Below are 23,790 nucleotides of genomic sequence, written 5' to 3'. Positions count from 1 at the left end.
TGCCGGCCTTCATAGGTGCTGCTCGCTAATAGCACTTGCCAAACAAGTCGGTTGAGGCTATACGGGGGATCTTTGTCTATGTTTTTTTTGTGCACGCGCGTAACGGTTCGCGCGCTGCGCTCCGAACCCGGCGACACCCCCCCCCCCCCCCGAGTTCGATTCCCGCTCAGGGACCAACACCGGTGACGATCATCTGAACCGGTCCTGGGCCTCCACCCCCTAGGTCGACTCAGCCTTAAACGAGCTCCTTCCTGGCGCTGTGTGCAAACGTCAGCAATGGGGAGACGAAGGCGGCCGGGCGTGGTGTTGGATGCCCACGCACCCTCGTGTGCCACTCCGGACTTAATAAGTGTTCGAGAACAGCACTTTTCCCCAACACTCTTGTTAAAAGCTAGTACGAGGGATCTGTGCGTATTCGTCTCAATTTGTTAGCCTCGGGGTTTGTGTGTGTGTGTGTGCGCGTTGGCGTTTGTGTGTGTGTGTGCTGGTGCGTAAACATCGCCACTGGGGAGACAAAGGCGGCCGGGCGTGGTGTTAGCCCCCCAGCCCCCTTGTCTGCCACAGTGCCGGCCTTCATAGGTTATTGTGTGTGTGGGGGGGTGGGGGGGAACGCTGCAAGCGATTCGTGGGAAAAAAGCGAAAGAGAGAGAGAAGAACCCCCCAATCTATTGTAAGCCCCTGGCACTTGAGGGCAAATGACATCACATCCTTGGGGGGGTGGAGGAGGAGGGGATGGGGGGGTCACAACTTAAGTGAATAGGAGTGTCAGAATGCGTCACAACCACCAACCCACCAACGGTTCGAAGTTTTAAGTCTCAGAAAGCCTCCTCCCTTTTAGTGGCCGCCGCCGCTGCTGCGGACGATGATGATGGAGCTTTGAAGGACGCAACAATTCCTTTGTTCGTTAGCCTGGAGCGAGGGGAAAACGACGGAACAACTTGGCAATGTCCAGCAGCTAACTGTTGCAAGTTAGTTTTTTTTTGTTTTGTTTAGTCAAAGCCTGGCAGCACACGCGAGGCCACGTAGCGGGGAAGGTGAGTTTGGTGTCCGATGCTATGCCGTGGGGGTGCTGCTGCTTCTGTTGCTGTTGTTGTGGTGGTGGCGAGATGGGGTCGATGGGGGTGGATGGAGATGGGGTGGATGGAGATGGGGGTGGATGGAGATGGGGTGGATGGAGATGGGGTGGATGGAGATGGGGTGGATGGAGATGGGGTGGATGGGGGTGGATGGAGATGGGGGTGGATGTAGATGGGGTGGATGGAGATGGGGGTGGATGGAGATGGGGTGGATGGGGGTGGATGGAGATGGGGGTGGATGGAGATGGGGTGGATGTAGATGGGGGTGGATGGAGATGGGGGTAGATGGAGATGGGGTGGATGGAGATGGGGGTGGATGGAGATGGGGTGGATGGAGATGGGGGTGGATGGAGATGGGGGTGGATGGAGATGGGGGTAGATGGAGATGGGGTGGATGGAGATGGGGTGGATGGAGATGGGGTGGATGGGGGTGGATGGAGATGGGGTGGATGGAGATGGGGTGGATGGAGATGGGGGTGGATGGAGATGGGGTGGATGGGGTGGATGGAGATGGGGGTGCATGGAGATGGGGGTAGATGGGGGTGGATGTAGATGGGGGTGGATGGAGATGGGGGTGGATGGAGATGGGGGTGGATGGAGATGGGGGTGGATGGAGATGGGGGTGGATGGAGATGGGGTGGATGGAGATGGGGGTGGATGGAGATGGGGGTGGATGGAGATGGGGGTATATGGAGATGGGGTGGATGGAGATGGGGGTGGATGGGGTGGATGGAGATGGGGGTAGATGGGGGTGGATGTAGATGGGGGTGGATGGAGATGGGGGTAGATGGAGATGGGGTGGATGGAGATGGGGGTGGATGGGGGTGGATGGAGATGGGGTGGATGGAGATGGGGTGGATGGAGATGGGGGTGGATGGAGATGGGGGTAGATGGAGATGGGGTGGATGGAGATGGGGGTAGATGGAGATGGGGTGGATGGAGATGGGGGTGGATGTAGATGGGGGTGGATGGAGATGGGGGTAGATGGAGATGGGGTGGATGGAGATGGGGGTGGATGGGGGTGGATGGAGATGGGGGTGGATGGAGATGGGGGTAGATGGAGATGGGGTGGATGTAGATGGGGGTAGATGGGGTGGATGGAGATGGGACGTTGCGTCTTCACGGCGTGGCTAACGGTTCGCACGCGCGGCTGACATCGCGATGCGTGCGTGTCACTGGGCGGTAGGGGAGCGGTGCTCGCCAACAGCACTTGCCCCAACAATTCTGTTAAGGCTATAACGGGACTGTGGTGGGGGAGCTTTGTCTTTGTTGTCACTGTGTGGGGGGAGCGGTGGCGCAGCGGTTAGCGCACTGCGCTGCGAACCCGGCGGTCCAGAGTTCGATTACCGCTTACGGCCCGACACAAGTGACGATTATGTGTACCGGTCCTGCCCCCCTAGGTCGACTCAGCCACAAATTAGTAGCTGGTGCGGTGTGTTAAAACATCGCCACTGGGGAGACAAAGGCGGTCGGTGTTGGTCACCCATTCACACTCGCGTGGCGTTCCGGCCTTCATAAGTGCTCGCTAACAACACTTGTACCAAGAGTATGTTAAAAGGCTATACGCGGGTGTGGAATCTTTGTCTTTCTGGCCCATGTGTATGTTATGGACCAGTGTATGTTATGCACCAGTGTATGTGTGCGTACATGTGTATGTGTGCGTACATGTGTATTCCTCCGACGTATTATTGCATCACGGGATTTTGGGAGGTGTGGTGATAGCTTGGGGAGAGAGGCTTTCATCCAGCAGTGGATTGAGCATGGTTGCATTGTATATACCGTCAATTTTAGTGTGTGTTGCCCTTCCCCCGCACCTCCGATTAGCACGGTTAGCTATCTACGGTGCGAGTGTAGTTCACCGTACGTGCATTGTCTAGGACATCTATCAACGTGCTCATTGCACATTATACACACATATATACCATATATTATTGCCCAGTGTGCATGTTATGTTTGTCTGATCACTGCATACGCACGTACCACATATTCGTGTTGTGTATTAAATACAGTCAATTGGGAAAAAGTCCAACTGTGATTTTGTGTGCTTATATCAGAACTGTGTTTTATATAACATGTGCTTATATCCAGCGTCCACTGTACTATTGGGTGGCTAGACTAAAGTGCACTACAATGGGGTTTACTTTCCGTTTGTAATCGGAGCCTGAATAATACATTAGGCAGCTGACACTGGGGGGCTGAATGCCATTCGACTTCAGGGCACAGCTTTTAAACAGAGCTTTCTCTCTCGCCCTGCCTTATTAGCTCCCTCTGCCAGCCCATTCAACCGAAATGACACAGCAGCGTCGATACATACAGTACTTAATGCTCGCGCCGTTGAAAATACTTAAACCCCACTGCCGTCATTAACAAACAATGCCTTGTTACTGAAAATATGCGGGCAGGCGTGCGTGTTGTTGTGGGAAAGTGGTCGTTCCGTTGAAGCAGGAAATGCAGTGTGGGGGTAAATCGCTTAAACATTTATCCTGCGACTTGTTTCACTTGTTATATTAATGACATTCATGATGTTGTTCATCTCAGAGAGGCACGGAGTCTCAAGATGTATTTCTTTAAAGGTGTTGCATTGGGATATTTTACCAAAATTTGTTTTTTTTAATGCTCTTCATACGAGAGAATCCTGAGACAGCGGAGAAAACCCAAATATGAGGTTATACCACTCAACAGACCATAGGGATAAGTTTGCAAAGCCACTTGCTGTACTGCCACGACGTGTAATCCAGCGAGTTTGAGAGGTCACAAATATCCATGACCATCCATCCTTGACTCAGAAATGCTCGATTAAGAGGTGTGCGCTATCACGTGTCAGAATTACCTAATAGAATAACTTCAATGCATTTAGAAATTATTATTAAATGCATTATTGAGTCACGTTAACTGCCTTGTCCTCGTGTTCATGAATGTGGCCAGTGACGTGCAACGGAGTGCCATTAAGCAGTCAGGCCTCAGCATGTGGCGATGTGTATCATCGATTAATATCGATTGTTGCCTTGACTTTACACGCGTTGAATGTGGCATGTCATAATTAGTTATTTACAACTATGCAAATCGGATTTGAGTTAATTTACTATTGTTACAAAGGAGAGAGAAAACATTAACGAGATGGTCAAAACCAGGCAATAAAAACATGTTTTGTATAACATTCATACTCGCCTTAAAAAAAATGTAGTTCTGCAGTGTGATATGAACTGATATTCAGTGCACAATCAAGGGCACCGCATTAATTTTAAACAATAACACACGTTCAGGGCAAGTATCACTGCTCATGGCAATGTGTCACTAAACAAACGGGGACGAACGAACGTGGGTTGTTCAAGTACAAAGTAAAATTAAAGAGGTAAATATAAAGCAATGCAATTTGTTGCTCATCCTTTTAACTATTATTTTTATTTAGTTGACCAGGTAAGGCCCACTGAGCTATAAGGCTCCAAATACCCTGAACACGTGCTTCTAAATGTGGAGGGAAAAAAACAGAGGACCCGGAGAAAAATCCATGCGACCAGGGGAAAAACATGCAAACTCCAAATATACAGGCGTCAAATTCTTGGTTCTTTCGGTAAAGTCACGTAGAAGGGAAATAATAAAATAAAACAATTAAATTCTCACGACGTTTATATTGCAACACAAGCAATCATCATCATGTGTGAAAACCACACCGCCACTTTTTTCAAAAAAATTATTGCTATGGTTTTCACACCTGATGATGATTGCTTGTGTTGCAATCGAATCGTCGTGAGAATTTTATTGTTTTATTTGTATTATTTCACTTCTGCGTGACTTTACCGAAAGAACCAAGAATATGAATCCCTGCAGTCACGAAAGCTTTAACACGAAATTTACAGGCGTCAAGTTCGGGATTTAACCCACGACCTCCTTGCATACCAAGCAAGGGAGTTAACATCTCGCCACCCACCCCAGGGCTTCCACGAAAGGGAGTGTTAAGAGAGCCTCTGTAAAGGGTACCTGTCCCAACTCTCGCACACTGGCATGGCGGGAGGTTGGAGTATCCACAATTTACCCCAGCACATACCACCTACCGATCAACTAATTGTGGTCAACCCATTTATACTTTTGGGTGGACACAGGCAGGGGGAGAGGGAGGGGAATTTAAGAAACCTGCACCATTGTTTCACCTGCTGCACCAGGAGATTGAACCGGCGACCTCAATCCAGTGTGCTGACCATTACACCGTAGCAAAAAAGCCACGGTGAAAGCCTACGTGTTAATTCCTAAATCTAATGACGATCGCGAGGATTCATCAAATCACTTGGGGGTGGGGAATTTTTACATGCCTCGTGAAAACACACATGTCGTTGTCGCAGGGAGGTGCGCAGAAAACACCGGGTTTCCTGAGCGCTGGGCGGAGGTCGCTTCCTGCTCCGAGATGCACCGCGGACGTTCGGCGATGGAACCGCTGTTGGAGTGCGGCTCGGGTGCAGCACCTCCGCCTCAACCTTCCCCAGCGTCCAAAGAGTCGTCGTACACGAACCACGCTCGACGCGACAAATTCGTGCGCTCCGTCTCCTGCGCCTCCACGTCCTCCTCGCTGTCGTCGTGGTCTTCATTGTCCTCTTCGTCTTCGCCTCCCCCGGCACCGCGCTGCGGCTGCCGTTCCCCCTGCGCCAGCGCCGGCGCCGGCCCGCACGGGCGCCGTTCCGAAGTTTCGGTTCCCGTCCGCGGCGAGAGCCGCGAGCAGCGGAACCCGCTTCGGGGGCCCGTCGCGAACGCCCCCAGCCGCCAGCGCAACCGTGAGCCGTGCGTGTGGACTTCCAACGGTCGCGTGACGGCCCAACTTGGCACGAATCCGGGAGAGAGCCGTTGCAACGACGACAACAACAATCACAAAAGCAGCGTGCATTTTCCCTGGGCCAACGCGAGCGCTGCTGGTGAAACGAGCAGGAGCTTGTTGGCAGACTCCAAAACAAAACTGCCTTCAGTCGTTCTCACCAAAGCAATCGGTGCTACAACCCAGTGCCCGCGGGTGCAACGTTCTGGCCCTACAAACAATGCGTCGGTTGATGCCGTGGTGGGTCAGGCGACGGCCGATCCATCGGAACCGGACGATACTTTCGTGTCCAGCTTTAGTTTCATCAGAGAATCGCTGAGGGTACCGCAGCCTGCAACTGGCAGAGGTGACCTGATCGCGGGGAAGGGCGCCATTTTCGGCCCCGTGGCAGGCGATCGGCCACCACGTCGCACGGAGGGGCGATGCACAGGCGGGTCGGAGCCGTCTTGCCGCAGCACGCCGCACCGCAGCCACAGCGTCTCGTCCGCGTCCTCGTGTGACGTCTCCAGCGTTTTGTCCGACGGCGGCGCGTCCGAGAGCGAGCCGGACGGCGTGCCGTGTGGACGGCGAGACACGGACACGGGGCTCGGTTCGGCGGGTTCCTCGGACGCCGGCTCCCTCACCGCGCCGTCGTCTCCATCGTCGTCGTCACCATCGTCGGATGAGCCAGCATCACGCTGGGAACTTCTCTTGGAAACCCACAAGCACGTCCTGCGGCAGTGTGCAGAGACTAATAGCAGTCGCCTACAGGTGTAACAACAGCACCCATTCCTCTGAGCATCCACACTTTTTACAAATATATGTACCTTATAAGTGATTATATCACCCGCAGTGCACCTAATCTAGTAAGATCTGAGACGCTAAGTAGACTTGGATTGTGCTTCGTTGGATGACTACCATACTTACAACAGGTGCTATAGGATCCTACGGGGCTGCGTCGTCAGCAGAGTGCAGTGCAGCAATATCCATTGTTGTACTGTACTTTGCCATGATCCAACGTCCATTACCTTCACCAACCCCCACAACCCGCACAGAATAAGGAGGCCCTCATCCAGATGTAGTGGGACAAGCGGGCCGTCCATGTACATGTGCACACACCCTACACGTGAACACAGAGTCTCCCCATTACAAAAACGTTCGGCGGTGCTCATGTCCAGTGTGGAGTCAGCGGTAGTGTTTGAAATTCCACATTCCTGTGGCGCGAGCAATTATCTCAATATTACAGGCACAGTTGACTTCCCACAAAATGGTACCGTACAAATTTGATGAACCCTGTACGGGTCACAGTTCTGAGTGGATCCCCCAATCAGGATTTAAACTTTCTAATATTATGATTGTGAGCAGTTGCCGCTCTTCCACAGTGGTACCTGGCCAGATATTACAAAAATAAATCCATAGGAAATTCCTCTTATCTGTGTTGATGTGCGAGCTGCTATTGTTCGATTCGCAGCCGAGGCTAGCCTCTCGGCGAACAATAACTAAACCGGCCCTGTGCCCCCCTGCACTGACCAGCACGGTCAATTATGGTCCCAACAACCCCCCATGATTGACACGACATGGGGAGGACTTAACCCAGCAGTGTATGTATGTTGAGTTTTCTTTCGCACCGTACGTAGCCAACTGTGCTAATCGGAGGTGCGGGGAAGGGCATCTTCGCACAAAAAAGCTGTTCTGAAGAAATTAGTTTTCAGTCTAGACTTAAATTGTATATCTCAAGTGACTTCCTAATATTGGAAGGAAGAGCGTTACAGACGTCCGCAGAAGCGCACCTCACATCAGTGGATTGTCAATGGGTAGTGCATTTCAGTTAAACTCTTTTACGGATATTTAGTTTTATGGTACAAATTGCTTATCATTAAAGAACTCACTTTAGGTTAGAGCGGGGGAGCTTCATCATTTTTTGCAGCCGCATGCGAACGAACGTTGCGATAAACCACCGGGCAGATGCTGTCCCACGACCGTTCGACGCAATAGACACCAGAGGGGCAGGTGGGCAATTAGGGGGCATTGGCAGACTCGCCCCAGCGTAGGCCCAAAAGCTTCACGAGTTGTGTGATTGTAGCGTGCATCGCTTACAAAAAGGAAATCCTATTCCATGACAGAAGGACGGTTAGTGCAACCGCAATCGATTGCGTTACTTAAGCGGCGCTACTTATAGCGCACGAGGCCTGCACAGTTGAATCCGCTCGTCCAAAATCCGTCGATGGTGATAAATAATGCAGCGTGTTGTCTTTGGGTACCCGATGGCCTATGATGAGTGCGATGGGGGATGTAAGAGTTTAGACAAAGGGGTTGATGTGTTTTGAGATGGCAGTCATTTTAAACTAGCGATTTCAAACGTGTAACGTGCAATCATGCATGCTAGATTACGACTGTTTATCATTTTTTTATTAGATGCTTCCTCGGGGCTGAATGAAATTAACCTGGTTTGTACTGGGAGCACTAGATCATACTGGATTCTTAAGATATCACGTTGTTTTGAAATCAATAAACATGTGCAACAACGCATATCCAGTCATCACATATCTGCTCTGACCTATTAACTGCCCCACACCCAGTGCAGTGTTAGTGCATGGTGTAACTGACATTTAAAAAAAAATAGATATTCCCATATCTGTCCTATTGACATATTTGCCTAAACCTCAGTTCCCAGAAAGTCGCTTATGCGACATAAAAGTCTGGCTGTAACATCAAACGCACAAAAAGGAACAGCGATTTCCGATTTAATCATACAAACTGTCGGGGCAAGTGCATTTCTAACTTTACTGTCACGGAATATGAGCGGTACTTAATGCAGTGCTGCGGCCTACGTTACAGTTTCCTTAGCCTCCTGAGTGTTGATGTAGACACACAGCTAAAGGTGCAAAATTGTTTAGCCTGAGCTGACCTGGGGAAGGCCAAGGCTAGGTAGAGAAGTAATTACCACTGGTGTTGTGCATGGCAAAGAATAAAATGCAGTTTGTAACGCACATGGCAGAGCGCACTTACCTAAACTCAAACACTTATTTAACCTTACACATGCACTTAGTATCATGTATAACACTATACACCAAGATTAGAGAACATTTTCCTTACTGAGGTCCGAATAGGACTTTCAAATACCTTTGGCGGGCCACACATTAACACAGACCTCGATCCCTTGCAGTGACGGAAGTAACCGAGCGTGCTAATTAGAAACTCAGTGTTAACCCGTTGAGAATATTCCCCTCTAGTGCTCGAGCAGTATGGCTAAGATGCATTTGCAGATTCCCCACCCTTGGCTGTGGACAATGTGCTTTGGCTTTCCGATGTGTTATGTACCGTGTATTGTTTGGCATTATGTCCGAATGATTCGCTCCATGCTCTTCTTCAGGAACAGAAATGAGCGGCTCACTTTCTCTACTCAGATATATAGCGCTGATAGCTGGTGCGGGTGTTGCTTGTTCTTGACGCTATATAATTATAAAGATATATAGCACAAACGTGAACAACTTGCACGGTTGTACAATGCTCTCTGCCGATGCCAAAATACATCAAATGCAATTTGGCGGATAAGACGTGTTAACTCAGTGTTAACCCGTTGAGAATATTCCCCTCTAGTGCTCGAGCAGTATGGCTAAGATGCATTTGCAGATTCCCCACCCTTGGCTGTGGACAATGTGCTTTGGCTTTCCGATGTGTTATGTACCGTGTATTGTTTGGCATTATGTCCGAATGATTCGCTCCATGCTCTTCTTCAGGAACAGAAATGAGCGGCTCACTTTCTCTACTCAGATATATAGCGCTGATAGCTGGTGCGGGTGTTGCTTGTTCTTGACGCTATATAATTATAAAGATATATAGCACAAACGTGAACAACTTGCACGGTTGTACAATGCTCTCTGCCGATGCCAAAATACATCAAATGCAATTTGGCGGATAAGACGTTGCTTTTTCTGCGCCTACGCTTCATTTCATCCGAGCTGCTGTGAGGCAGGCCCGTTGTCCGTGGTGGCCATGCAATGTTGTCGGCATTGTACGTATTCGTTCACGTCTTAATCAAGAGACGTTTGTTTCTTTCGTCCCAGCTGATCATGCGCGTGCGTGAACTCAAACGACAGCAGATGGTGGCTGCTGGACAGGACGACTTTGAAGCAGGTAACCCGTGATGCTCACCACTTCCCACATTTCCAGTTCATGTTTTTCCTTATTTCCTAGCTAAGGTTGAATGCATTTATGCATTAGCTCAGTCCTGAAGTCCTGAATTAGAGAGCGGGTCACAATAAAACTCTCGTAAAGATTGTCCAATATGGACCAAACTGTAGTATAAGTTGCGTTGCTATGTTCGGACTTACCCAGTGTAAAGGTGGCCAAATACTTTGAGATTTGCTGGAATCTTGGAGACACAAGCCAGAGCAGAACAATTACAGCTGCCCATTGACTTCCACTCTGAAAACAGTTACATATCCCATGCGTATGCGTGATTCTTCCTAACTTGTATTGATTTGAGACCCGGGTCTCAAGCGAGGCCTGGATCACAAAAGCAACACTGTGGATCTGATAAGAAATGAAATGAATATAACATATTTGAAATATTAAGCATTATAGAAACATCTATGGAATTATTTTAAAAAAATACAATAAGCAATAATAAAAAAAAACTGAAGCAGTAATTTTGATTCAAAGCTTTCGTAACTGCAGGGATTCATATTCTTTGTTCTTTCGGTAAAGTCACGTAGAAGGGAAACAATAAAATAATACAAAAATAATGAAAATTTTGTTTTATATTTTTGTTATTTTATTGTTTCCCTTTTACGTGACTTTATCGAAAGAACCAAGAATATGAAGCAGTAATGTTTAAATAAGAACTACAGTTTCAGTGAATACATTTAAAAATAATGGTAAATTTATGGGGTAATAATTTATGGAGCGTTTGTGCCACACAGCAGAGCAGGTGAGCAAGCGGCTGGAGGAGACCCAAGCTCAATTGGCCCTGCTGAGTTTCCAAATCCCGTCTGGGAATGTGGAATTGGCGGCAGCACTGCGTTCCGTCGTATTCAGCGCGTCCTGCGTATCTGCCGGCAAGTGAGTGGCTTCGTCGCGGGGCCTGTACGTCTAGGGTATGGCTCGAAGTCCCAAATCCAAATTCTAAGTGCTTATTCCAGTCCAGAATTCAACATCAGTCACCCTTATTCATTGTAAAAATGAGGGCTCCAATTATATTTGTTTTTAAAAGGCGCTAACGGCGGCGAGATGCGGGTCTTGGGTTCCATCCCGACCCTCACGCCTGTATATGAAGAGTTTGCATGTTCTCCCCATGGCCGCGTAGATTTTTCTTTGGCTACTCCGGTTTTTCTCCCTACATATAGAAACGTTGTTTTAGAGTATTTAGCTGCTATAAATGTCCACATGATAATCCACTTCATTGAGTTATCATTTGTCGCCAGGTCGCTTCTGAAATAAGAGCTATATAGCTCAGTGGGCCTTTCCTGGTATCATAAAAATAGTTTAGTTTTATATGGGTTTTCCAAAGCTCCAATTAAATGATTTCCAGAACATGTAGTACTGTATTGCCGAAATAATTATCGTCAAAAAAGCATAATTAGACAAATATAGCATGTTTGTTTCATAGCACAAACATTTTAATTCCCATTCATTACTCATCTCCCGACAGTCTCAAGACTAATTTTCCCAACAGTCCCGGTTGGCATGCTTGACTAATTCCTTTATAATTTTTGGGAATTTTATTTGTGATGTGTGCTCATTTTGTGAAATTCCCAACAGGAGTCAAGATGAACTTTGGAGGGACCCATGTTTTAAGATTCAGCAGAAAAAGAAAGCGTTACAGGTACCCTATGTCCTGTGGACCGGATATGGTCACGGAACTGAATTTCAGATGGCCCATTGGCCACAAGAGGCCTACCCTATGGAAACTATTTTCATCTGTCACTGCATCTCAGCCACGCTAATTGGGCACAAGAAGGGATACATTTGACATGGCAACACTTTAACCGTTCGGACAGCAACAGACTTAGTGCTGCTTGGAAGAGAATCATAAAATAATACATTGTTAAAATGCATGCCTCTACAGCTCACCAGACTTGCATGGGAATTACCTTTGAACAGACAATAACAGGTACTGCCTATTTTAGTGCACACAGTCGGCAGAAGGTACAAGAACAATGGACTTACATGATGCACATACATAATATACATTGATTAGCATATAAATAACCCAACCGGCAATGTATACTCATTGTCATTTAAAAGCAATTATTAATCCCCGCCCGATTCGCTCAAGAAGGGCTCACAAAGTAATTTCATCACATCTACCCCTCTATTTAAGGAACGAAACAGGAGGATTTCTCCACAAATCTGGCTGTCGCCTGATGAAGCTAGTTGTAATTACTGACTAAACGTCGTACTCAGATTGTAAATGTTGTGGCTTTGTTCTCCAACACGCTGGTGAGCTGTACGAGTAACAAATTGGCATGTTCTGTTTACGTGGCGGGTTTAACGACACATTTATATTTTACGCAATCTAATCCAAAAAACCTTTATTATGGATGGCAACATTGTTTTTAATGGCAGTGCATTCAGTCACTTCTGTCACAGCAAGGACCTTTTCATACTCAATACTCGGTTTATCTGCGCATTGTTTTATTAGATAACGCTAAAATGCGTGTACTGTACAAAGTTGTCCGAAAGCCATAATTGTCTGTTGTTTTTTTTGTTAATTTATCTTTCTGCCATGAGTTCAAATTACGATTACGAAGGTATATCATTGCGTCGGCGCTATCCACGTGCTAACGGCGATGTTTTGCCGCATTCAGGAGCGAATCTCGGAGCTTCGACGAAGCCTGTCCGAGCTGGAGGAGGAGGAGCGCCGAGTCGGCGTGGCTCTCGACGAGAGAGACCGCAACGGTGTCGCCGTCGCCGTCGCCGACGATCGCTGTGGTCGAGGAAGCCCTCTCACGCCAGACCTGCTCGGCACGCTCGAGGACTCGCTGAGGTGGTTGCTCGCCAGCTTAGCCACCCCGGGAGAAGTCGAGCGGTGAGTCTTTTTTTCTTTTTGAACGAGTTCATGAAGGCCCGTACAGGTTTCTCTCTCGGGTTGACCTTTTCAAGCACGCCACGTCTATGTGTGTTGTTTCATTGCAGTCTTCGAGAGCAAGAGAAAACCCTTGCGTTGTCCGTTAAAGAATTATCCACAAAGGTACACTTAAAGGCAAACAATTTGTACGCGTGCTTATATCTTGGCTGTCTCACTTTTTATTTTACTTTAATTGAGCCCTGTTTTCCTTGTTGAAGAGATTAATGGGCAGTGACCTCATCCTAACAAAAAGAATTGACTGCAAATTTTTTCAGTAAAATGTACAGTAAACTTGTAAAAGAAAAGGATTGATTTGTATATTTTGATTATGGCTGGATGGCACTTGAAAAGAATTGTGGTTTAGTGATAGCTAGAGCCACAGCTCGTCTAACATAACTAGCTCTTCCATTGTATTTGTCTTTTGAGGTTGCCGCATGTCAGCTGGAAGTCGCCGCTCTCGGACAGAAAATCAGCGATGCTGAGACGCAGCTTCGAGTACTCACGGAAAACAAAGCATCAGCCGTCGCTGGTACCTCCCTTGTGCACTACGTGTAAAACCGAGATTATTATTCTAAGTAGAGAAGCGTAAACAAACATAATGATCATAATAAACTTACAGACTATTTCGCTTTCACGTCCTCTGCATTTTGTTACTTGGTGTCACGACAGAGCGGGACTTTGCATTGGCCAGGCGGCTGGTGGAGGAGGGGCGGAGGTTGGCAGAGGAAGGGGACATGGCGAGGTGGCGGCTCCAGGCTCTGCGGGGCCCGCGCGGCACCACTGGGACCCGGGCCACAGGAGGAGCCTCGCACAACGAGCTTGAGCGGTTTCGGCAGCAGCATCGCGAGGCACGGGCCGGCCTGGAGACTCTCACGGCGCAGCACGGTACAGCGCAGTGCAGGCCATCGCCAGCATCATCATCATCATAAACAGCCATGAACTGCTAGATAAAGACCGCCCTCCTATCTGTTGCCATCTCCCACGTTCTTGCAATACATCGATCCATATAACAACTGTACGTAAGCTGATGTTTTCAGATTATTGCGTGAATCACCAGCAAGGGTGATGCCTGCACGCGTAAACACAAACACAAAATAGTGAATACTCTCATGTGCAATATATAAACCCCTGTTGAGTAATTTATAGGTGTGCTAAAGTTTGTTCTGAATAATCTTTGGATACATGTTGACTGCCTGTGTTTCACTACTTGATAATCATCTTCAGTCATCGTAAACCTACATGCTGATTGAAGGCCTCTCCAAACCGTTACCATCTCTCGCACTCCTACGATGAAGCAACATACCTGGCGCCAGCGCACGAGCGAGATTGCATCGCTGTATCTCCTTGGTGGACGTCCTATCGGTCATGTCACCTCCTTTGGTGGCTGCCCCTCTGTTGTTAGTCTTGACCACCAGCCATCATCCTTTCTTCTGGCACGTCCTGCCCTAGACCACTCTTCTTAATGACCTCGCAGGTTTTTATTTTGTGACACACATCGGGTATGGGTCTTTTTTGACTCACACCAGTTGGTGTGATGCCACAAAGATGACATCAGTGTATAAAGTGATGTTATGATCACATCGATGGTGACGGCATCACTATGACATCATGCTGATGTCAGTGACGTCACCGTTGGTGATGTAGTCAAGCAAATGTTTTACGGCGGGTGTAAGAGAAAACTTTAAAAGCTCCCCGATGACAATTCCAATATCAGCGCAATTGCAAATCAAGGTTGTGTGTCGTTACATATTATTTATCACTCTTTTTGGAATGTATTTTTACTGAATGTCTATAATTGAAACGTTGGCAATCTTTTGAATGTACATGTATGTATGTTGAACTTCTTTCGCACCGTACGTATCCAACCATGCTAATAGACATGATCAAAGCCTATTTGAAGTTTGTTTGTGTCATCATTTGTTAATATTTTTACTTTTGTTTTTCTACAGAACAAAAGCTAAGGGACCAGGCTATGGCACATTCTAAACTGCTGCAGGATTTCATGAATAGGTAGGTGATGCTAATCACAGACATAATTGTCTGGCCTTTGTTGTTTGACTATACTTCACCATGCTGGTCAGTGCCGGTCATTGAAGGAGGGCCCCCGGGATCAGTTCAGATATCACTAAGCACTGATGTTGGCCATGGCAAGGAATCAAACCCATGTGAGTGGGTTCATAGTGTAGTATTCTAACCACTACGCCACTGCTCTACCCAATATATATACTGGACTGCATCACATCAATTTATATGCATAGTTTATTTTCACTGCATATAAAATTGTAGTTCAGGAACACACATACACGTATAGACGACAGTTTAATTTTAAATTGTATCAAAATAGAAAGCCATCTCTGAACTCTGTCATAAATTATGTTAATACATACGTGGCAATTCACTGCCAGATGAGGGCTTCTGCGCACCGTATATTTCAATGGGGTATTTGGACCATACTTCACCATGTTGGTGAAGTATGGCCTGGTGAAGGCATGGATCATAGACGTGGGAGCATAGCAGTACAGCACATCAATGGGGTTTGCTTTACAGACCTATCAATCACATCCACCCGATTGGAGAATATGCTATTGCCACCCCTCCTAAGACCCAAAAATCTGCCACCATCACTCATTACTGCCGGTGCCCTCAGCCCTGGCAGCGCCGGATTTTCATAGCCTGGTGTCTGGGTTCCTCCGGACCTTGCCCCCCCGGTTCAGTTGCACTGCCTGCACCACGGTAGCGAGATGTTAACTACCTCGCCTGGAATACAGGAGATTGTGGGTTCCATCCCGACCCTGACACCTGTATATTTGGAGTTTGCATGTTCTCCCCGTGACCATGTGGATTTTTCTCTGGGTCCTCCGGTTTTTACCTCCATATTTATAATCAACATGGGTTTACAGTATTTGGCTGTTGTACATTTTTACATGGTAAGCCACTTCGTTCAGTTATAATTTGTGGCCAGGTTGCTTCTGAAAAAGAGGGATATATAACTCTGTGGGCCTTACCTGGTAAAATAAAAAGCGTAGTTACTCAATACCTTCGCCACTGCCCCTGACCCTAACCCATGACTCTCGCACCAGGTGCAAGAACCCATTTGTGACACGAGTCTGGGAGGCTGATCTCCAGGCCTGCAGCGTCATCCTGCAGAGTCTGGCAATCGATCGCCATGGGGAAGATGATCTGGGCCAGGGTGGCGTGACTGCCGAAGGCGCCGATGGAACAAAAGTGACAGTGGAAGCAACAGAAGTCCCGGCTGAAAAAATCTCCCAGCCTGAGTCTGTGTGGCTCGACCGTGAGACGGCAAAGGAAACTTTGTGCTTTACAGAAAATGGCCTCCCAGTGGTGAGTAGGGTTGTTTCTTTTTCACTTAGGTGCTGACATCAATAGGTGCTTGTGAACAGCAATCATCCCTTTTCACCCTGCAGTTTATCAGACTAAACTATGGATCTTTATATTTGTCATGCTTTCCAACCCTAGTTTGAAAACGCTATTGTGTTAGCTCTGTCCGTCTCTATGTCTAGAATGGTGGGGGCATGCTAACTCTCGTGAATGTGATCCAATGTGAATTAAACTTTAGTGTCAATGTTGTGTAGCTATCATAAACTTACTCCCAAGAAAAATGGCCAAATTGATCAAAGATGTGCCAAAAAACTTGGATGCAAAACCGGTGCGAAAAGGATTTGCATGCCACCTCATTCCCTGCTAATCACACCATTATATGTGACTTCATCTCGAGATGGCGCATGTCATGTGCATGCCTCGCTTCCTAATTCCTCCATTACGTGTAACCTCATCTCGCGACGCCACACATCACACGCCGTGTTTTGGCATCTCATTGCATGGCTTGAAACATAACGTTATTATCGCTAATTATGCATCACTTTTATTGCCAACATTTTTCCTGAGAAAATGTCAAATATAGTATTTTATCTGAAAAGCATGGATTCGGTCATCTTGTCATGCAACGTATGACAGCGAGTACTCTAGTTACGTACTGTGTTGCTTTTTTTCAGAATCCATGTGAGGTTGTCAGCGATCATCCCAATGCCCTGCCAAGGCAGCTAAGCGATGATGTCATTCAGGAGCAGTGCGAGTCCATCAGCAATCGGCTTTTATGCCTGGAGGAGCAACTGCAGCATGCATTGGACACAAGGGATCAGAGGCTGGCTCATATCCTACTTGCGTGGCTGCTTCAATACAGATACTACAGAAATGGAACGTGCCGTCACTTTTATGGTGTCTTTTCCGTGCTTTTCCCACAGAAAATTGTCGTTACATGATGTAATTTTAAGGATATGACGTAACTTTATAATGACCTGCTCATACTGAACATCTGTGAAAAAGAGCTTCATAGCTCATTGGATTTCTCCACCCTAAATAAAGATTCTGATTATCATTATTAAAATATTAAAATGGTTCCATTAAAACTTTTACTGATGAATCTTTGCTCACAATTAAAAATCAATACTTCATATATAATTACTAACATGATTACATTTATGAAAATGTAATACGTACATATGAATCCCAAAAATGTGAATTAAAATCCGAATTTGTGCCTAAAAATCCTGAAATATGGTATCTAAAGATATATCATTAAAAACTAATCGCTAGTCTCTTGGTCACCTGTATCCTATCGATTGCTACTGCAGTTCTTCTTGACAGTGCCCTCACAACGCTTGCAGGAGGAGATAACAGAGGTGAAGGGGACCCTCCAGAGCATGCTGAGTCTACTGGAGGAGGAGGAACCAGAGGATGAAGCGGAGCAGGAAGAGTGGACAGATTGGGAGTGAGCAGGACAGAGTGTATAATTCATCCTGGGAACGGCAACATACAAATACAACTGATCAGGAATGCTAAACCTATGCCAAATGTATTCTGGATGGACACAGTCATGCACCAGAGCGATTTTGGAACCATATTCAGTAGTATACAAACAACATACTATTTGGTTCTTTCGGTAAAGTCACGAAATAACCAAAGAGTATGGATTCCTGCAGTCACGAAAGCTTCATATCAAGATATAAACAATTTATGATACTTCGTCAGCTGTGGTGTAGCCGCACACTAAACAAAAACTCAACACAATCGTCATTAATACTGCTCCAAAGGTGAAAAAATACATGACAGGATAACATGTTACGTCAATAGCCCTTCTTCATACCAATGAAGCTATGCTATATAGTTATTTTATTGAGAATACGAGCTGAGTGTGTTAAGATCAATGTGGACACGTTCAGGAATGTTTAAGCATCCTCTGTGAAACTGATCGAGATGTGTGTCCAATCTCATTGTGCACGCAATTTAACTGTCTTCTATAATTTACAGTACATACAAATGTTTCTTGACTTTTGACGAAACTCCAGAACTCCTGACCAGAACAGCCGACGCAAAACGTAACACATTTCCACGTTTACCAGTTTTCTCTCTGTGGTAGCACACCGCTCGGCCGCCTTTGTCTTCCAGTGCCAATGTTAACACACAATCTACAAGCCCACGTTAACTGTATAGTCCATGGCCAATCATCTGCACACACAGATAAAAACACCTCGGCAACATATTCACAGAGAACCGGCAAACGCGGAAAGGCGGACATTCGTGGGTTTCAAAAACTGGAGCTTGGTATACCATGCTGTAATCTCAATAATATCACCTGAAGTGTCCTTGTGTTTTTTAATACTTTTCTCAAAAAGGGCACTTGCCTGTTTGTGCGGGCTATGGGGCCCATTGCTACATAGTGTAGCGATATGCTGGTTATTGTACGGTTTAAATACCATATTCGACGTGGCATATATCATGGGTTGTTACATTTTTTTTATAACACGGTCAGACTGTCCACCGTTGTCTCATGAAATGACGGTCCCCCGTCACACACATTTTTTTTTATTTCTATGACTGACTGGAGTGGAGATGAGCACTGCCCAATGCTGCTTTGAGCATGGGGGACACTCTTGAATTATGTGATGATTTCACTTTTCAGTTATTTTTGCAATGATTAGTATCACCCGTGGGCAATGTATATTCGTGCACATCAGGATAATGTTTTTATTTACTGCCCTTTGTCAATCCGCACCTCCGAATAGCACGATTGGCTATGCACAGTGGGAAAGAGGTTCAACGTACATAACAATCCTGTGCTGGACGAAGGCCTCCCCACACTGTTGGTTCCTGAGGTGTTTTCCCATACTTCACCAAGCTGATCGGTGCGGGTTGGTACAAGGATGACCGTTTCAGATATCACCGCTGACGTTAGTTGTGGCTGGAGCTCTGCACTCGGACTGCTGTACCACACCACCTCCGAGATACATATCCTGAATGTTTTTTTTTATCAGTGCACTGGATATTAGACTTCAGCCGTCATTGTTCCATTGTAATTGCGGTTAACGCAAACGGTATTAACGTTGGACCAATTGCTTTATCACAAAGGATAAGGCCGTGTAATGATTGATTAGTTGGCTGCATTCCAGTCGGGGATACTTGAGAAGCCTTGCCCACTGTGCAATTACAGTATTAAGATTATAATTTGTGGGTAAAAATTGTATTTATATAGCAAACCAAATGCAACCGCATCTCGAGACACTGTAGAAAAGTGTGGAACCTGGGATTACTGGGTAAAGGAAGCTTATTTTGTTAAGAAAACGGAGACCGTTAGTCATAGGCAGAGGAGAAGTGAAAGGTCTTGAGCCTTGTCATGAATGGGGACAGGAAGTGAACAGCACGGATAGCTGGGGGAAGGGAGTTTCAGAGATTGGGGGCAGCTAAGGAGAAAGATAGGGCTCCCACTACATTTGCATATACTTTGCAGGATTGGTATGTACTGCAAAATGGACTAGAATAGCCCTTTCATCTGCAATGAAACAAACTTTATAGCTGCTTGAGATTAATGCACATGAATAGGTATTTTGTATTACATTTTATATGTGCATAAAAGGCACGTGAACGTTTGTCGTTTTTATTATATTGGTAGGATACTATTTGAGAATAAATGATAGTAATAGCAATTGAATGTGAAAACGTTCAGGTAATTTTGCAATATTTCCATGTAAAGTAATACTAACTCTGTTGCAGATATTCGTTCGGATAAATTGCAGTTATTTTCGAGCATATTTTTTCTGTATATAAAGCCAAATTCACTTTATTTAATAAGTTTACACTCTGTAACTCGCTGCGATAAAGGTTTGGCCGAGCCAACGTCTCCATTCTAGAGGCCAATGCTACAAGCGCATACAACTTTTTGGTATTTTTCCGAATGTTATTCCACTTGTGCTACTGGCGTTGTGATGCAAGACAAAGTGTCCATTCTGAACTGTCACAGCAGCGCATCAATAACCATGTCAGAGAACAGCCCACGCACGGAAGGTGATAGACATCACAGACCTACTTCTGAAATCCCTTCATGTGACCTTATCGTTCACATATTATAGTCAGCACACTTGTCAATAAATTATTTCGCAATTTGCAAAGCCACAATTGAGCCACATTGAGAAAAAAAAACATTTAATGTGAATGTTTTTATTTATTGTGCCGTCAATGGTAACGGGGCTGAGACTATCGGTTCACGACACTTGAGAAACACGGTTTAATCACGGGTGGCGACCTCTGATTAAAACCGAGGATTTTCCTGGGGCTGGCTCAGTGCTTAACCCCCCCCCCCCCCCCCCCGAGTCACCTAACGCGTGCGTAAACCTATTGAGTTAAATTGTGGTGTGCTCATTGCGGTACAAAAGAAAACGCATGGCATTGAGAAGTCGCGTATGTTATTGGTAGCATGTATTCCCTGAATAATTACAATATTGTATTCATCCCTGAACGACGTAATAGCAACACTCGATAAATTAACAGTGCAGACCTTATTTTTGCAAACATTTAATTAGTATTACTTGTGACAATCTGCCTCAAGCGTAACGAGCTATAACATTAAGCACTGTTTTAACGATAATTTTATTCCGAAAAACATTTTTACTAACTGTACTTTACTGTGTTTGTTGCATTACTGTACTTGTACTTTTTTTACAACTCAAAAATGAAACCACTCAATGTTTTGTAATACTTATGTGCATTGTGACAATATATTAAATGCGTAGGTCTCTAAATAATGTACTCTTATAATCACTGTCCTGTATTCACCATGCATGGTGGTGGTTCGTGCCTGTAATGATCCAGGTTGAGGAGTTGGGAAAGGTTTTGGAGGAAAAAACTTTAATAACTTTAACTGAATAGTAATGACAATTTTTGGCGATTATTTTCCCCGGAAAGCCTGCCTCGCTGAGTCTCGGGACTTATTCAGAAGGGCCCTGGTCATTGGTATGTTTGGCCATTTACATTGTTGAGTGTTTGTCTCCGTGTTGAGAACTTACATAAAATCCACACATACTCTGACACTGGTGAACTCGGCCATGAAGAAGGCTATATCTGGTGTCGGCCAATCAGTTTCAAAGACAATGCATATATCATAATTATCAGAGTTCCCTTGAATGTTCACCACAAGTACTGTGTGTGGTTAATGCAGACTTGATTCCTTGAAAAATGTATCTATTTGGTGTTTGAACATCTTAGCACTTGTTTTATTGCCAGAAAGGGAAAAACCTATTCTTATTTTTCACATCCACACACTCATACCGTACGGTACAATGGGCTGACGCTTCGCATTGCCATCTCCTGGCCATCTGGCGGTACTAACATTTGTCTTCCCGCTGAGTTTCACTTTATAATAAGTAATATCTTCTTTGGTTCTTTCGGTAAAGTCACGTAGAATGAGAATAAAATAATAAATTGATAAAATAAAATAACACAATAATATTCTCACGACGTTTCGGCCACAACACAAGCGGCCTTCATCAGGTGAAGGGGCGAGACTGTCTGGTAGGACAGCGCTGGAGTGAGAGAGCCACGTTCAGATCACGGCTTTTAAGCTGTGTGAGAGGAACAAAGAGCCTTGACAAAGGAATTAGCATATAATTTAGCATTGAAATGGCTGAATGATTAGCTTGTGACTGGTCACAGAAATAGCTATGTTAAAAGTTAAAGCATACACATCCGCAGAGGCACCCATTGTTAAAAGGAATTAGCATAGAATTTAGCATTGAAATAGCTAAGTTAAGGCATACACATCCGCAGAGGCACCCCTTGACAATGGAATTAGCATAGAATTTAGCATTGAAATAGCTGAGTGATTCGCTTGTAACTGCTACAGAAATAGCTACGTTGAAGTCAGAGCATACACATTCACCGAGGCACTTAGTACAAATCAAACAGGAGAATTTAGCATTGAAATAACTAGGCGAATTTAGCATTGAAATAACTGAGTGATTTGCTAGTCACTGGTCACAGAAATGACTACACATCTGAGCTATTCACAGTACTATATAGTGAACCAATAAAAACTAAAATATAAATTACCTTCATGTTATCAATAAACTCTATATTCTCCAATCAGCTAAGCTACCAACAATAAGTCGTTATATATCACAATGCTATATGGCGAAAAAATGGGTGGATTCTTACCCTCAAATTTCAGCACCACGGATAGCTACGGGCCCCGTTCAGACGGACGAGTTCGTCCATGGTCGGAACAGAGGAGGGGGAGAGAGACAGCTGCGAGGCCCTAGTATATTCCATGTTGTAAAACTATACCATTAACCGTGGTGTGAGAGGTATTAAGAGGCAATGCTGGCGAAAGAGCTGCGGTCTGAAGGTCATCGTAAAAATACAATTAATTAAGAACAGAAATGATTTAACACATCTTTCCAGTGGTTACTAAGCCTGAATCCATCTTCTCGGTTGAAATTGTCTCTGTGCTTGTATATGTGAATGGCCTTATGAACGAATCTCTCATGGTAGCCGGTTGGTTTGCAAAGAACCTCCGTCTTGGAGAAGTCAATGTCATGTGAGCCCACTGAATTGTAACAGTGATCTGCCACGGCAGAGGAGTTCGTCCTACCGTGTTTCAAGTCTGCTTTATGTTCGCGGATGCGGTCCGAGATATGTCTTTTGGTTTCTCCAATGTAGCTACTACCACAGAGGCACTTTAGTTTGTAAACGCCCGGGTACTGTATGTCTGGAAGAGCATCTTTTACAGATGGAACTAAATCACGGATTTTATGTACTGTGTTGAATCGGACCTGGATCTTGTGTTTATTCTGGGTGTATGGAATTGATGTGGTCAATTCCATACACCCAGCCATCAGATTTACCATGGAGGTCGAAAAAGATGACAAACTACCCTTTTTGGATGTCTTAATTAAAAGGAGACATGATGGTTCAATGAGCCACTCTGTCTACAGGAAAGCTACCCATACAGATGCTTACTTGAAACCGGATTCCCACCACCATCCATCCCAGAAGAACTCCCTCATCAAGACTCTATACCATAGAGCCCAATGCATTTCCGACCAGGAACACATTACCAGTGAACTCAAGCACGTACACCAGGCTCTCAGGGCTAATGGCTACTCCGACTACACAATCCGCAAAGCCATCACTCCAGTCATGAAGAAGGATCCTCTTGTGGAGCCACTCAAAACCATCACCTTACCCTACATTGCAGGGGTCACTAAAAAGATCTCCAAAATCCTGAATAAACACAAGATCCAGGTCCGATTCAACACAGTACATAAAATCCGTGATTTAGTTCCATCTGTAAAAGATGCTCTTCCAGACATACAGTACCCGGGCGTTTACAAACTAAAGTGCCTCTGTGGTAGTAGCTACATTGGAGAAACCAAAAGACATATCTCGGACCGCATCCGCGAACATAAAGCAGACTTGAAACACGGTAGGACGAACTCCTCTGCCGTGGCAGATCACTGTTACAATTCAGTGGGCTCACATGACATTGACTTCTCCAAGACGGAGGTTCTTTG

At 45.8% G+C, this 23,790-nt stretch overlaps 1 protein-coding gene across 1 annotated transcript; it reads left to right on the top strand.

Annotated features, from left to right (window-relative positions):
• Positions 1–748: 748 nt before the first annotated feature.
• On the top strand, positions 749–21,028 carry DISC1 (DISC1 scaffold protein). The gene is made up of 13 exons (XM_076071055.1): positions 749–1,034; positions 5,414–6,627; positions 9,924–9,993; positions 10,782–10,920; positions 11,620–11,683; positions 12,669–12,889; positions 12,997–13,051; positions 13,355–13,457; positions 13,598–13,813; positions 14,878–14,938; positions 16,009–16,270; positions 16,942–17,099; positions 17,604–21,028. The coding sequence occupies exons 2-13, from the start codon at positions 5,476–5,478 to the stop codon at positions 17,719–17,721; spliced, it is 2,619 nt and encodes an 872-aa protein (XP_075927170.1). The 5' UTR covers positions 749–1,034; positions 5,414–5,475; the 3' UTR covers positions 17,722–21,028.
• Positions 21,029–23,790: the final 2,762 nt, after the last annotated feature.

This window comes from Petromyzon marinus, chromosome 31 (assembly GCF_048934315.1).
Source record: "Petromyzon marinus isolate PM22_M1 ecotype Great Lakes invasive population chromosome 31, UKy_Petmar_22M1.pri1.0, whole genome shotgun sequence".
Classification (NCBI taxonomy): Eukaryota; Metazoa; Chordata; class Hyperoartia; order Petromyzontiformes; family Petromyzontidae; genus Petromyzon; species Petromyzon marinus.
This window is presented reverse-complemented; position numbering and strand designations above follow the sequence as displayed.

What these genes read in the sequence shown, in the direction of transcription:
- DISC1 (XM_076071055.1), top strand. Translation starts at nt 5,476, where the DNA reads ATGCACCGCGGACGTTCGGCGATGGAACCGCTGTTGGAGTGCGGCTCG. An exon ending in ACCCCGGGAGAAGTCGAGCG is followed by an intron (nt 12,890 to 12,996) that starts GTGAGTCTTTTT and finishes GTTTCATTGCAG; the next exon opens with TCTTCGAGAGCAAGAGAAAA. An exon ending in CAGAAAATGGCCTCCCAGTG is followed by an intron (nt 16,271 to 16,941) that starts GTGAGTAGGGTT and finishes GCTTTTTTTCAG; the next exon opens with AATCCATGTGAGGTTGTCAG.